Genomic DNA, 17010 nt, shown 5'->3' on the forward strand with positions numbered 1-17010 from the left:
AATGATAAATAGCTATTAGAGAAGAAAAAGAAATTGAAGAGATTAATGTAGAAAGTGAGGAAACTAAACTATCACTCTTTGAAGATGATATCATGGTATACTTAGAGGATCCTATAAAATCAACTTAAAAGCTAGTAGAAATAATTAACAGCTTCAACAAAGTTTCACAATAGAAAATGAAACTACAATAATCAATAGCATATATATACATATATATATATATATATATTTCTTTTTTTTTATAACACTTACCTTCCGTCTTGGAGTCAATACTGTGTATTGGCTCCAAGGCAGAAGAGTGTTATGGGCTAGGCAATGGGGGTCAAGTGACTTGCCCAGGGTCACACAGCTAGGAAGTGGCTGAGGCCAGATTTGAACCTAGGACCTCCCATCTCTAGGCCTGGCTCTCAATCCACTGAACCACCCAGCTGCCCCCATATATATATATATTTCTAACAAAACTCTGCAGCAGGAGTTAGAAAGAGAAATTCCATTTAAAATCACTCAACAATATAAGATATTTGGGAATCTATTCAAAATTCAAAACAATCAACAGTATAGACCCCGGGAGTCCTCCTCCTGGACCTGGACCTGGATCAAAAGGTACGCCCCCCCCCCCAAAGCCAGAACCCGAGACCACTCGGACCTAAGGGGTAGGCAGAAGGAAGGTCCTAGGACCCATCCCCCCCAACCAAGAGCACTGAGTCTGAGTCCCAGGCAGCAGAGACAACCTCAGAGCCCCACATCCTGCTACTCTGAAGGCCTCTTCCTGAAAACAACCTAACCCAGTCGAGAGGACACCCAGACAGCAGGGAAACAGAGAGAGATGCAGGAGCTCATAACCCACTGGGAGGAGCCCTCGGAGCTCCGGGAAGCCGCGGCCCCTCCCCCTCAGAGAGCAGGGTCTTCTGAAACAACAGCAACCCTCAGGACTGGTAAAGGGCCTCGGGAGCCAGCTATTCTGAAGACCACATGCTGAAAACAACCTAACCCAGTTGAGGGGGCACCCAGACAGCAGGGAAACAGAGAGAGAGGGGGGAGCTTGTAACCCCCTGGCTGGATCCTTCCATTGGAGTCTCACGAAAAAAGTCCCTGCCTCAAGTCATACTAAATTCAACCCAGGGAAAACTAATCTCATTAGGAGCCCTCAGAGACTCCAGCAAGTGATCAGAAGGGTCATCCACCATGATCAAGTAGGATTTATACCAGGGATGCAGGGCTGGTTCAATATTAGGAAAACCATCCACATAATTGATCACATCAACAAACAAACCAACAAGAACCACATGATTATCTCAATAGATGCAGAAAAAGCCTTTGATAAAATACAACACCCATTCCTATTAAAAACACTAGAAAGCATAGGAATAGAAGGGTTGTTCCTAAAAATAATAAACAGTATTTATCTAAAACCATCAGCTAATATCATCTGCAATGGGGATAAACTAGACACATTCCCAATAAGATCAGGAGTGAAACAAGGATGACCATTATCACCTCTACTATTTGACATTGTACTAGAAACACTAGCAGTAGCATTTAGAGAAGAAAAAGAAATTGAAGGCATCAAAAGAGGCAAGGAGGAGACCAAATTATCACTCTTTGCAGATGACATGATGGTCTACTTAAAGAATCCTAGAGATTCAACCAAAAAGCTAATTGAAATAATCAACAACTTTAGCAAAATTGCAGGATACAAAATAAACCCACATTAGTCATCAGCTTTTCTATATATATCCAACACAGCTCAGCAGCAAAAATTGAAAGAGAAATCCCATTCAAAATCACCTTAGACAAAATAAAATACCTAGGAATCTATCTCCCGAGACAAACACAGGAACTATATGAACACAACTAAAAAACACTCTCCACACAACTAAAACTAGACTTGAACAATTGGAAGAACAGTAACTGCTCATGGGTAGGACGAGCCAATATAATAAAAATGACTATCATACCCAAACTTATTTATCTATTTAGTGCCATACCCATTGAACTCCCAAAATATTTCTTTACTGATTTAGAAAAAAACATAACAAAATTCATTTGGAATAACAAAAGATCAAGGATATCCAGGGAAATAATGAAAAAAAAAAACACATATGATGGGGGCCTTGCAGTCCCAGACCTTAAACTATATTACAAAGCAGCAGTCATCAAAACAATTTGGTACTGGCTAAGAAACAGAAAGGAAGATCAGTGGAATACACTGGGGGAAAGTGACTTCAGCAAGACAGTATACGATAAACCCAAAGATCCCAGCTTTTGGGACAAAAATCGACTATTAGATAAAAACTGCTGGGAAAATTGGAAAACAGTATGGGAGAGATTAGGAATAGGTCAACACCTCACATCCTACACCATGATACATTCAAAATGGGTGAATGACTTAAACATAAAGAAAGAAACCATAAGTAAATTGGGTAAACACAGAATAGTACACATGTCAGATCTTTGGGAGGGGAAAGGCTTTAAAACCAAGCAAGACATAGAAAAAATCACAAAATGTAAAATAAATAATTTTGACTACATCAAATTAAAAAGCTTTTGTACAAGCAAAACCAATGTAACTAAAATCAGAAGGGAAACAACAAATTGGGAAAAAATCTTCATAGAAACCTCTATCAAAGGTTTAATTACTTAAATTTATAAAGAGCTAAATCAATTGTACAAAAAATCAAGCCATTCTCCAATTGGTAAATGGGTAAGGGACATGGATAGGCAGTTCTCAGATAAAGAAATCAAAACTATTAATAAGCACATGAAGAAGTGTTCTAAATCTCTTATAATCAGAGAGATGCAAATCAAAACAACTCTGAGGTATCACCTCACACCAAGCAGACTGGCTAGCATGATAGCAAAGGAAAGTAATGAATGCTGGAGGGGATGTGGAAAAGTAGGGACATTAATTCATTGCTGGTGGAGTTGTGAATTGATCCAACCATTCTGGAGGGCAATTTGGAACTATGCCCAAAGGGGGACAAAAGAATGTCTACCCTTTGATCCAGCCATAGCACTGCTGGGTTTGTACCCCAAAGAGACAATGGACAAAAAGACTTGTATAAAAATATTCATAGCTGCACTCTTTGTGGTGGCCCAAAACTGGAAAGTGAGGGGATGCCCATCAATTGGGTAATGGCTGAGGAAATTGTGGTATATGTTGGTGAAGGAATACTATTGTGCTAAAAGGAATAATAAAGTGGAGGAGTTCCATGGAGACTGGAACAACCTCCAGGAAGGGATGCAGAGCAAGAGGAGCAGAACCAGGAGAATATTATACACAGAGACTAATACACAGTGGTATAATCGAATGTAATGGACTTCTCCATTGTTGGTGGTGTAATGGCCAAGAACAATCTGCAGGGATCTAGGAGAAAAAACACTATGCATAAGCAAAGGATAAACTATGGGAGTGGAAACACCAAGGAAAAGCAACTGCCTGACTACAGCGGTTGAGGGGACATGACAGAGGAGAGACTCTAAACGAAACTCTAATGCAAATATTGACAACAGAGAAATGGGTTTGAATCAAGAACACATGTGACACCCAGTGGAATCATGCGTCGGATATGGGGGGTGGGGGGGAGGAAAAGAAAATGATCTTTGTCTTTAATGAATAATGCTTGGAAATGATCAATTAAAATATTATTAAAAAAAAAGTTTCCCCGAGGAAAAGGAAGCTCAAACTCAAACACCCCTCCTCCACAGATTGCATGGAGAGATCTCCTGACAAAGCTCCAAGAGGGAGACTGTCAGAAAATCCCAAAACCAAAAAAATGAAAGGAGTAAGAGCCCAGGAAAATACGGGGATTAAATACGGGATAAATATGAGCAAATAACAGAAAAAGAAAAAAAGAAATTACAATCGACAGCTTTTATACAGGCAATGAACAAAGAGCAATGGAACAGAGGAAGAGGGATCACCAAACAATAAGGCAGAAATCCCAGTGAATTGGATACAGGCTTTGGAAGAACTCAAAATACAATTCAAAACACAATTAAGAGAAGCTGAAGATAATTGGGAAAAGAACTTAAAAACTAAGATAACTCATCTGGAAACAGAAAATGGTGTCTTGAAAGCCAAAATCAACCAGTTTGAAAATGAGGCAAAGGAGATGAAAGATGAGGCAAAGAAGATGAAAGATGAGGCAAAGGAGATGAGAGGTGAGGTAAAGAGAATGAAAGATGATCTGCAAAGAAAATCAGACTAGAAGGAGAAGAATGACAAAAAAGCAAGGGATGAAATCCAGTCTTTAAAAACCAGAATACAACAACTAGAATTAAGTGACCTCACAAGGCAGCAGGACACTATAAAACAAAAACAAAAGAGTGAAAAATTGAGGAAAATATGAAGCATCTCATTCACAAAACAGAAGATTTAGAAAATCGTTCAAAGAAAGAAAACTTAAGAATCATTGGTCTACCAGTAGGCCATGACAAAAGAAAAAGCCTGGTCTTAATACTACAGGAAATTATTCAAGAAAACTGCCCTGATATTCTAGGACAAGAGGGAAAAGTGGAGATTGAAGGAATCCACAGATCACCTCCTGTACTTAATTCCCAACTGACAATACCCAGGAATATTATAGCCAAATTCAAGAACTATCAGACCAAAGAAAAAATAGTACAAGCTGCCAAGAAGAAGTCATTCAGATACCATGGAAGTGAGGATAACACAGGATCTGGCTGCATCTACACTGAAGGACTGAAATGCATGGAATATGATATTCTTGAAAACAAGGGAACTAGGTCAACTACCCAGCAAAACTGACTATACTCTTACAGGAGAAAGAGTGGTCATTCAACAAAATAGAAGAATTCCAAGAATTCGTAAAGAAAAGACCAGACTTGAACAGAAAATTTGATGTCCAAGCATAGAACTCAAGAGAATCATCAAAAGGTTATTAAAAAAGAGGGAAAAAAGAAAAAGAAAACAAAAAATAATTTTTCTAAAGAGACTCAATAAGTTAAAATGACATGCATCCCTATAGGAAAAGTGGTCTTTGGTAACTCTTAAAAATTGTTATTATCACTTGGGCAGGTAGAAGAATTACACTTAGATGGAACAGTGACAACCTATATAGGATGAAATGACAAGACAGAAATAGGTATATAGATATATGTATGCATAAATACATATACATCTGTATATATATGAATACATATATATATATATATACATATACAACAAGAGCTAAAAAAGAGGTTAATACTAAAAGAAATGGGAAAAGAAACAAAAGGGGGTAAATTTATGTCACAAAGAAAATCATAGTGGGAGGGGGCAGAACATCAATACATTGGAAGGGTAAAGAGGTTGGAGATAGGAAATACTTAACCCTTACATGCATTGAAATTGACCTAAAGAGGGAAGAACAATCCAATCCATTGGGACAGAGAATAAATTTGAGCCCTATATGGGAGTAGAAGGGTAACAAATGGACTGGTGGGGAGGGAAGCAGTAAAAGGGAGGTAGAGGGTGTGAGGTTGTTTTAAAAAGACTGCAAATACCAAGGTGAATAAGAAGGGAGGGTGGTAGAAAGGGAAGTAAAATGAGTGTGGGAACTAGGGGGACTTATTAAAACAAACATTGTTGTAGAAGGAAATAGTGAAAGAAGAAAAGGCAAGACTAGGAGTAGAAATGAAAATGCTGGGAAATACACAGCTGGTAATCATAACTCTGAATGTGAATGGAATGAACTCACCCATAAAATGCAAGCAAATAGCAGTGTGAATTAGAATACAAAACCCTACCATATGTTGTCTACAAGAAACACACACAAGGAAGGTAGATATGCAAAGGATGAAAGTAAGAGGATGGAGCCCAATCTATTGGGCATCAACTGATAAAAAGAAGGCAGGAGTCAGATTCATGATATCTGACAAAGCCAAAGTAAACATTGATCTACTCAAAAGAGATATGGGAGGTAATTACGTCCAGATAAAAGGCAGTATAGACAATGAGGAAATAAAAGTATTCAACATGTATGCACCAAATGGCATAGTATCCAAATGTCTAAAGAAGGAACTAGTGGAGCTCAAGGATGAAATAGAAAAAACTATACTAGTGGAAGACCTGAACCTTCCTCTATCTGAACTAGATAAATCAAACCAAGAAAAATAAATAAAAAGAGGTAAGAGACAGGAATGAAATCTTGGAAAAAATCGAGTTAGTAGATATGTTGAGAAAAATAAATAGGGATAAAAAGGGATATACCTTTTTTTCAGCAGCATATGGTACATTAACAAAAATTGACTATATACTAGGGCAAAAAATCATTGTAAACAAGTGCAAAAGAGCAGAAATAATAAATGCAACCTTCAAAGATCACAATGCAATGAAAATAATAATTAGTGAGGGTACATAGAGAGGTAAATCAAAAATTATTTGGAAATTAAAAATACAATTCTCCAAAACTGGTTAGTTAAAAAATATATCATAGAAGCAATTAATAATTTCACTGAAGAAAATGGCAATGATGAGACATCCTTTCAAAGTCTATGGGATGCATCCAATACAGTACTCAGGGGAAAATTTATATCCTTGAGTTCATGTATTAACAAATTAGGAAGGGGTCAATGAATTGGGCATGCAAATTAGAAAACTAGAAAGTGAACAAATTAAAAATCCTCTGAGGTAGACTAAATTAGAGATCCTAAAAATCAAAGGAGAAAAATTGAACATCAAAGAACTATTGATTTAATAAATAAGACGAGAAGCTGGTACTTTGAAAAAACAAATTAAATAAAATACTGGTAAGTCTAATTAAAAAAGGAAAGAAGAAAATCAAATTTACAGTATCCAAGATGAAAAGGGAGAACTCACCTCTAATGAAGAGGAAATTAAGGCAATCATTAAAAATGATTATGCCCAATTATATGGCAACAAATATGGAAATCTAGGTGATGTGGATGAATACTTAGAAAAATGTAAATTGCCTAGACTATCAGAGGAAGAAATAGATTACCTAAAAAACCCATATCAGGAAAAGAAATTGAACAAGCCATCAAAGAACTCCCTAAGTAAAAATTCCCAGGTCCAGATGGATCCACAAATGAATTCTATTAAAAATTAGAAGAACAACTAATCCCAATATTATACAAAAACTATTTGACAGAATAAGCAAAGGAGTTCTACCAAATTCCTTTTATGACACAAATATGGTACTGATCACAAACCAGACAGGTCAAAAACAGGGAAAGAAAACTATAGACCAATCTCCCTAATGAATATAGATGCAAAAATCTTAAATAGGATAGTAGTAAAAAGACTCCAGCAAGTCATCATAAGGGTTATTCACTATGACCAGGTACGATTCATACCAGGAATGCAAGGATGGTTAAATAATAGGAAAACCATCTATATAATTGACCACATTAACAAGCAAACTGACAGAAATCACATGATTATCTCAATAGATGCAGAAAAAAGGCTTTGATAAAATACAACATCCATTCCTATTGAAAACACTAGAAAGTATAAGAATAGAAGGGACTTTCCTAAAAATAATAAATAGTATATATCTAAAATCATCAGCAAGCATCATATACAAAGGGGATAAACTAGAAGCCTTCCCAATAAGATCAGGAGTAAAACAAAAATGCCCATTATCACCTCTATTATTTAACATTTTACTAGAAACACTAGCAGTAGCAATTAAAGAAGAAAAAGGAATTGAAGGTATTAAAATTGGCAATGAGGAGACCAAGCTATCACTCTTTGTGGATGATATGATGGTCCAAGCTTCACTTGGGTTTATATAAGCACACCTTCCCCCCAGAAAAATAGTATATGGTTACCACCATGAAGTGGGAGGAACAGTGAAAAGTTCCCTCTTCTTTTCCTCTTCAGTCTTGATCATCAAGATATTGGCAATGATAAGGTCAATGAATATAATGGCCAGAAGAAAATTGGCACTACTGAAGAAGAGATCTCTGACAAGTGTCATAAACTCATTCACTTTTATCAGGGAGCAAGAAAGTGGCAGAATCAGGGGATCTCTCAGAAAAGGTGATCAATGACATTAGGACCACAGAAAGACAATTGAATCAGCATCATTGTGTGGGCTCCAGAACACAGCCCAACTACAATCCACTCCACCCCACAGGTCTTCTTGCTCATTAGAGTGATATAATGGAGGGGCCGACAAATGGCTACATAATGATCATAAGCTATAGTGATGAAAAGAAGGAGTTCAGAACCCAAGGTCCAAGAGAAGACATAGACCTGGGTCATATGCAAAGGAGATGACTTTCTTCTCCTTCATCAAGTTCTTTAGCAGCTTGGGTACCACTGCAATCATGCAAATGATATCCAGCAAGGCTATGTTGATAAAAAAAAAATACATGAGTGTGTGAATGCCTGGAGTGACCCCAGTTGAAGCAATAAGGGAATTTCAAATAAGAGCCAGAGTATAGAAAACAGAAGAAACAAAGGAAGAGGATTTCAAGATGAGAATTTTCAGAGAAGCCCTGAGGGGTGAATTCAGTGACAAATGGCTGGTTATTAAAAGCCATAGGTTTGGATGATGGAATAGTCCAAAGTGACCAGAAGACCTCTGCTTTGTCTCTGATGTGTCACTGATGAGTATGCTGAGCATTTGTGGAGAACAGAGCTAGAGAAAAGGAGAAAAAGCATGATTTTATTGCCTAATTTTAACCAAATATTGGTGGCAAAATCCAATGTTCACCAAGGATAGAAATGAAAGACTGCAATTATACAGACTTACTTCAGTAAGGGTGAGGCATGGATGATTCATGGACATGCATGTTATTTCTTTGTGGTTATTTTGATTTTATTTCCATTTTTGATTAACAAGTATTTTAATAAGTGTTTAATGTTTCCACCCCAATTCAAAAGAAAAAAAGAAACCCTTGTAACTAGCTCTCTGTAGACCTATCATAATTATAAATTAGTGAGATCCCACAGTAGATTCTCAAGCTTGAAGAAACAAAGAAGACGACCTAATCTTTTCCTAAGCTAAAGACTATGACAGAATGAGAGCATGGACCCATATATTATGAAAGAAGGAAGAAGCAGGTCCTCACAACCATAGAGATGACCTAGAGGCCATCTGATTCTGCCAAGCAATCTCAATTCAGTTGCAGCCCAGGTTTCTTGCCAATATAGGAAACAGTCATCTGAGGTAGCTGAATACAGAAACAATTACACAAATGAATAGGCCTATCTGCTATTCATGCAGTTAAACATACATACACAGACACACATACACACACACGCACACACTTCTCTTTTGACCTCAAGTCTTGAATTTCAAGAATTAAGATAGTTCTATCAGGATATCCCATAAAGATATCTTAAAACCATTAACTCATTTTGCCCTCTGAAACCCTCTCCCTTTGGAACTTCTTTATTACTACTCCCTTTTTCCTACTGAACCAGGCTTTCAATTCAGGTGTCATCCTTGACTTCTCACCCTGTCATCTACCTTATGCAATCTGTTGCCAAATTCTGTTGATTTTGTCTTTATAACATCTTTCTAAAGTCCTTCTTTTTTCTGCTGACACTGAGACTACCTTAATATAATGCATTATCATCTTATGTCTGCTGGTGATCACCCTACTTTAATTCTATCCATACTCTGTTTCATCCTCTATTCAGATGTCAAATTAATCTTCCAATTGCACAGATTTGATTCTGTCACTTTCCATCTCATTGAATAAACTCCTATATTTCCCTCTAATCTCTGGAACCAAATATAAAACCTTCTGGAATTCAAAGCCCATCACAATCTGCACCCAGTCTTGTGACACAATTTGCTCTCCCATAGCTCCCACTTACTCTGTGATCCAGTGACACTGGTTTCCTTGCTGTTTCTCTCACAAAACATTGGATCTTGTCAATTGCTGTCTCCAATGCCTGGAATATTCTCTTATTTTATCCCCACCCTCTTTCTTATCATCCTTCAAGTCCCAGATGAAATCCTATCTTCTACAAGAATCTTTTCCTGATCTACCTTAACGCTAGTGCTTTCTCTCTGAGATTATTTCCAATTTATCTTGTCTTTATCTTGTTTTTATAAAGTCTCCACCATTACACTATAAGCTTTTGGAAAGCAGAAAAGAAGAGGAAGATTATTCCAACCATAAGGAACAGCTGAAAAAATATTTAAAATCCAAAGATGAAGTGTTGTGAGAGGAACAGCAAGGAGGTCTGTCACTGGATCACAAAGTACATAGGGAGCAGGGGTTGGGATGAGAAATGAATTATATGAAGTCTGGAAAGGTAGAAGAAGGTCTGATTGTGAAGAACTTTAGAGGCTAAATAGGCAATTTCACATTTGACTCTAGATGGAATAGGGTTACAGCTAGAGTTTATTATCTGGGAGTGGGGGGTGGTAGAGACATGGTCAGATCTTCACTTTAGGAAAATTAATTTGACATCTAAGGATGGGCTGGAGTGGTGAGACACTTGATTCAGGGACCAACCAGTAGGTTATTTCAAGAGTGCAAAATAGTAGCAGCTAGATTTAGCAATTATTGACATTTCCAGAAATTTCCAATCAACAAATTTCCTCACTTACAGTAGGGACTCTCCCAGTCTAGAAAGAAACAGCAAGAACAGTGGATGAGTTGGTGTTCATTCTTCCTGTCCAGGTCATGAATTGTGCATAGAAATAGTCCTTTGGAAATGGGAACAAATGATGGAGAGACTAGGTAGAAAAACAAATTCTCTTCCCTTCTCCTATAATATCTATCTCCTTTCAGCAGTGCCTGGGTTGGATTTTTATAGGAATAGGAATTATCCCCTCTTTATCATCCCTCCCAGGCTTTTATCTCAAGGATATTACATGAAAACCATGCTCCAAGGACTCTGTCATCTAGGACTGAATTCCTTTAGTTCAGTTCCATGAGTGAACTTTTACTATTTTGTTAATGGCATTTCAGCATTTCTTTGAAATCCTCATAAAACAGTGTACACAGGATATACAGACAGGGTGTGTCTAAGTCATGTTTCTCAATACATCCAATTCCACTTAACTATTTCTGTGAAAGACTTATTTTGTGTAGTTGTAAAGTCCCCAAAGATTCACTTATAATGAAAGCTGTGTATATTTAACTAATTTTCAGTTATGATTATGTACAAGTCATCTTTAAATAGAGGAGGTGAATCAAATACTGGAAAAAAGAACTTCAGGAACTGAAGTGGATTTGTATTCATTCTCACCCTGAGAATGGGATCAGTTTCTGTGGCCACCATTTCTGAACCATCCTGCTGTCACACAGACCTTTCAAAAAATGCTCATTAATTCATTTATAAGTTGTTTGATTATAGCAACCACAAGTAAAATCATAGAATATTATAATTGGAAAAGTTTTAAAAGTATAAAAATTAACATTAAATGTCAATAAAAGTAATATTATATTTTAAGGGATTCATTAAATGATCACTAGAAATCAAGAAAAAAACAGGCTACAAAATAAAGGCTATGTGCCCATGGCTGATCAACCTGTTCAAACAACCACCTTACCAAGCTCAGGACAGGAAGTAAACAGGCGGTACCCTTCATGACCCTACCTAATATCCCTTGTCTACAGGAAGTATGTAATGACAGGAAGTAGGTAGGTTCCCAGGAAATGTGTTTTTTTTGGGTAAAAGATTTTTAATTATACAAAAGTCATCCAAACCAACTCTTTCATTTTACAGATAAGGCAACTGAGGGAATTAATTTAAAAATTAATATAAAGCTTTGAACACTGGAGCTTAATATTATTAAATAATTTGTCTTATTTCAAGTGATATATTTTAGAGATAGGTCCAGGTCATAGACCATATGTTATCATTTCGAATATGAAGATATTGTGGCCCAGAGAGGCAGTGAGTTTCCCGTGGTTATACACCTAATTTGGTGGCAGAAACAGGATTAGAAGCCTGTCTTCTGGCAATCTACTTCTCTCTTTTCTATTTTTAGGTTAGTCACCACTTGCAACATCTTTCTTTTTATTGAGTAATTCCCATAAAATCCAAAAGCCATGAGGTTGGTGCTCACCTAGAACTTTTCCATGAATACTATCAAATATAGACAATTCACTTGTAGAAAGATATTAAGCTTGAGCCTTAACTTCATAAGAGTTGGGAGGGAGGCTATGCAGAACCAATGATATTCAAGGATACTATAATGCTAAGAGGATCTATGACCATATGCAGGGCAATCTTCAAGGAAGCAAACAATGAGCAAATCTTTAAGAAAAGAGGCACCAAAATGTCTGAAGGGGATAGAGTCACATTAGCCACAAGGGATTCTCCCAATCACGTTTCTGTGGAAAGAACCCTGAAGGAGTAATTAACTTATGGTGATGTTGTTATGACTATTGCTGAAATATAAACTCAATGCAGGGTCAGAATTCTGGAAGAAACATTCCTAGTCCCTCATAGAACTTTAGAGCAGGAAATTGTTAGGGCTCATTTAGTTTCCCCTCTTATTGCACATAAGGAGACTGATACAGAGAGGTAAAGTAAATTGAGTAAAGTCATAGAGCAAATGAGAAGCAGAGATGGAGCTAGAAGCCTGGCCTCCTGATTTCTAGTCCAATGCTCACTACTATATAATCCTGAAATCTCAAGAAATTTTTATCAGCATGCCTATACAGTAGAACTCCTTTTACATGAAATTAACACACAAATTTAAGTATATTCAATTAGCAATCAAAAAATAAAGGTAGAAAAATACATAAAATACTTTGAAAAATTATGCACTAAACCCACACAATTTCCCCAAGAAGTGTAAAGTCTCATAGCAGTTCATCCACTCACATTCATTCTCACTCAGGTAAGCATTAGTGTGAGTCATTACATTGTTTTGTGTGGAACATTAGTTAGTCTTTGTCAGAAATTCTCCCTTTGTAATGAGTCATGTCCAGTCAGAGACTCGATTCTCCTTGTTTTATTATGGCTACTTAAACATCAACAATGATCCCAAAGTATGAGTGATGCCGCTATCACTGATAAGCCTAAAAAAAGTCATAAAATGTCTAAGTATGTTCATATGATAAATATTTATTAAATAACAGAATTAATTATTATGCATGATTTTCAACACATTCACAGGGTCTTCAAAAACGTTCTTTGAGTAAAATGAGGTTCTACTGTACCAGGTAGCGTCTTGAGAGGTAACTGAAAGGCAAAACACAATGATCAAAAGATTTGTTGGAATGTGGATAGCATTTTTCATCAGTCTCCAGGAATCATGGATGGTCGTTGCATTCATCAGAGTTCTTTACTTTGTTTCTGTAATGTTATTACATTATTGTAATTTGTTACAAATGTTCTCTAAATTGTTATATTCGCTCTATCATTTCATACAAGTTTTCTTCAGTTTCTCTAAAACCATCCTTTTTGTCATTTCTTAAAGCACCAGGGTATTTCATTATATTCTTATGCCCCAATTTATTCAGCCATTTTCCAATTGATGTTTATCCTATTAGTTCCCAGGTTTTTATCCTGGCACACCAAAAATTGCTGTAAATGCTTTTGTACATATAAATTATTTCACCTATGTTTTTTTAAAAACATATATTTTGAGAAATGGAGTTAATAGTGGTATATTTGGTTCAAAACCTGTGCAGTTTAGTAATTTTAGAGACATAGTTCCAAATTGCCATCTACCATTGCTGGACCAATCCATAGTACCCCAATCAGTGAATTAAAGTGTTTTTTCTCCATTGCTCTTCCTTTTCTTTATTTCTAATTTAATGGTACTTATTAGTAACTGACTATGGTATAATATACATTGATACTCTGCAGGTTCAAAAAACTTTTGTCCTTATGGTAAAAGCTTACATCCTATTAAGAAAAACATAATATATGCACAGACATATGCAATATAATATAGAATATAATGAAGAGAAGAAATCCAGATAGATTTTAAGAAAAATTAGGAGCTGTCCCAGATTTCAGAGTGAGTTACAAATTGATAATCATTAAAGCAATATGGCACTGGCTAAAAATAGAGGTAGTGGAAGAGGAATAGATTAAGTTCACAATTCACTGTAGGAAATGACTGTAATAATCTAATGTCTGATAATTCCAAAGATCTGAGGTTTTGGGGTAAGAAGTCAACATTTGAGAAAAATTAATGGGAAAAATTAAAAAAAGAGAATTGGAAGAAACTACACATAGATCGACATTTCATACCATACAACAAGATAAAAATGGAGTGATTTGCCTAAAGTGATGCAAGTGAGGTAGTATTTGAGTCTTTTGACTACAAATCAGTGCTTTTTGTCCAGATATTTGTCAAGCATAACAAAAATAGCTAATAGTGACATAGCTCTTTTTTAATTTAAAAGATACTTTTCATATATATTATCTTACTTGACCTTCACAATAATCCTGTGAGGAAGGCAATATTAAAATCCTCAGTTGACATATGCAGTTACTGAAATTGACAAAAGTGAAGTAACTTGCTTAGGGTCTCAGAGATAATAAAAATCTGAGGAAAGATTCAAACTCAGGCCTTTCTAAGCCCAAGTCCAGTGGTTTCTTCATTATGCCACATAAGTGCCTCTAATATAATCAGCAACAGTACAGATTGGTGGGACAATAGAATTAGTGCACTAAGGAATGATGTAAAATATATCTAAATCTTATGGTTTTATATAGATATGGGAGAAAGCCTTTAAAATGAAGATAAGTCATTTGTTTTCTCTTTTTCCACTTGTCATGAGGATCTTCTACAACATTTTGGTAGGTAAATAGCATAGTTAAATCTAGTTATTTTGGCAAGTTTATGAAGAATAGAGTGTATAGGGGGAAGGAGGAAAGTATTAGAGGCAAATAGAGTAACTAGACTATAAATGATGGGGACATAAATTAGGACATATAAGTTTGAGTGAAGAGAAGGGGAATGATGGGAGAGATATTATGGAGTAAAGATCAACAGTATTTAGTTATCACCTCCTTCATGTGGATTGTGAACAAATGGTAAGGAGACAAGGATAAGTTAATTTATTTTTTCAAACCTAGGTGGATGAGAGGATGTTGTGTGACCCAAAACTGAAATAAGGAAGTTGCCAATAGAGCAGGGGGATTATGAAGTTCAAGTTGGTCACAAAGATCCATTCTAGCTCTGAGTGAAAATCATTTCATAAATCCAAAAACCAATATTCCTAGAAAGTGATTGCCTTTTTCATTTATCTTATATTGGAATTTCAAAAATAAAATTACAGCCAAGTGTTATGGAAAAATTACAAATATTTATTGAATGAATGGAAACATTTTCTTGACTGCTGTTTTGAAATCCTTATTTCTCAGAGTATAAATGAGAGGGTTTAATGTGGGACTGATAGTAGTGTATAGGACAGCTACTATTTTGCCATTATCCATGGAGGACCCAGAACCTGGAAGAAAGTATGTGTATGTAATTGTAGTATAATATATGGTAACCACAATGAGATGGGAGGAACAGGTAGAGAAGGCTTTCTTCTTCCCCTCTTTGGTGCGAATCTTCAGAATGCTAGAGATGATGAAGCCATAGGACACCATAGTGAATCCAAAATTGATCACCCCAAAGTATACATCTGCAATGACTATCATCATATTGTTCAGGTATGTGGAGGTACAGGAAAGCAATAGCAAAGTGGGGATTTCACACAAAAAGTGTTTAATTTTATTGGGGCCACAGAAAGTTAACTGTACCATAAGGCCAGTGTGTATTGATGAGTTGATGACACTAATAGCCCACACACTACCAGCTAGGAAGATGCAAACCATTCTGCTCATCATAGTAGTGTAATGGAGGGGGTGGCAGATGGCCACATACCTGTCGTAAGCCATGGCCGTGAAAAGCAGAAGTTCAGCACCCAAAAACCATGTGAAGAAATACAACTGGGTCATACAGCCATTATAGGAGATGGATTTCTTATCCACAAGGATTTCCAGCAATTTAGGAAGAACTGTAGATGTGCATCCAATATCTAAGATTGCCAAATTGGCAAGAAAAAAGTACATAGGTGTATGGAGACCGGAATCTATGCTTATGGCCAACACAATGAGTGCATTGCCTATTAGAGCCATGATGTAAAGAAAAAAGAAGATGAAGAAGAGGGCAAGCTGAAGTGGAGGAGTCTCAGAGAAACCTTGCAAGAAAAACTCAGTCACTATTGATTGATTGCTCACTGCCATTTGACTAGAAGATACTCCCTCAATCCTCCAGGGGAAGCCTTCCAAAGTAAAGTCTCCTTCATGTGGCAATCAAGAGATCAGGTGAACTATAGTAGAAACAAAATACACATATATTCATTAAAATTTTAGAAATATGGGTCAGCTGGGTAGCTCTTTATTTAGATAATACCTTATTCATATAGTTTTAAAACAATAGAGGATTCCTGTTAACAAAGTATTTTACTCATCAATGGATTGGTATTAATTGAATTAACACAAGTATGTTAAAAACCTGCTATGATTGAAGTATCCTGCTTGATATTGAGGATACCCAGAAGTGATCATATGCAAATATTGGTTTTTGTGATCTATATTTGTGACTTCATCAATGAATGAAAGGAATTGCCTGTTGAGAAAACTTCCCCCACCAAAGAGTCTGTACTTTAAAGTCTTAGCCACCTGAGGAAGAGGGCATCTAGTCATGGGATGATGATTTCAAGTACTTTACCTTAAAGTAATGGAGACAAATAAGGGTGCAAATCCACTTAGAAAATTCTTCTTAACATTATTGTATTTTAATTTTTAAAATTTTATTTTATTAAACATTTTCCAATTACATTTTAATGGGTTTGATTTCACTTTCAGAGTTTTTCAGGCCCTCTGGTGAGTGTGATATGTTTGCCTCAACATGCTACATAAATCATAGCCACTATTATTGAATGTTTAACTGAAGATTTCTTTTAGTTATTGCTTTTTACTTAATTACTATTCTTCTTTCTTATACTTATTTTTTTTATTTTTTTCAATTACATGTAGAGACAGTTTTTGACAATTATTTTCTGACACATTACAATTTGACTGTATTCTCTACTACCTAGTCTTGCCCCACT

General features: G+C 36.1%; 1 protein-coding gene across 1 annotated transcript; it reads right to left on the reverse strand.

Moving 5' to 3' along the window:
- Positions 1-15214: 15214 nt before the first annotated feature.
- Positions 15215-16141, reverse strand: LOC100028283 (olfactory receptor 13A1-like). Its single transcript, XM_001378323.3, has one exon. It carries the CDS (start codon positions 16139-16141, stop codon positions 15215-15217), a length of 927 nt encoding a protein of 308 aa, XP_001378360.3.
- Between the last annotated feature and the right edge of the window lie 869 nt (positions 16142-17010).

This window comes from Monodelphis domestica, chromosome 1 (assembly GCF_027887165.1).
Source record: "Monodelphis domestica isolate mMonDom1 chromosome 1, mMonDom1.pri, whole genome shotgun sequence".
NCBI lineage: Eukaryota > Metazoa > Chordata > Mammalia > Didelphimorphia > Didelphidae > Monodelphis > Monodelphis domestica.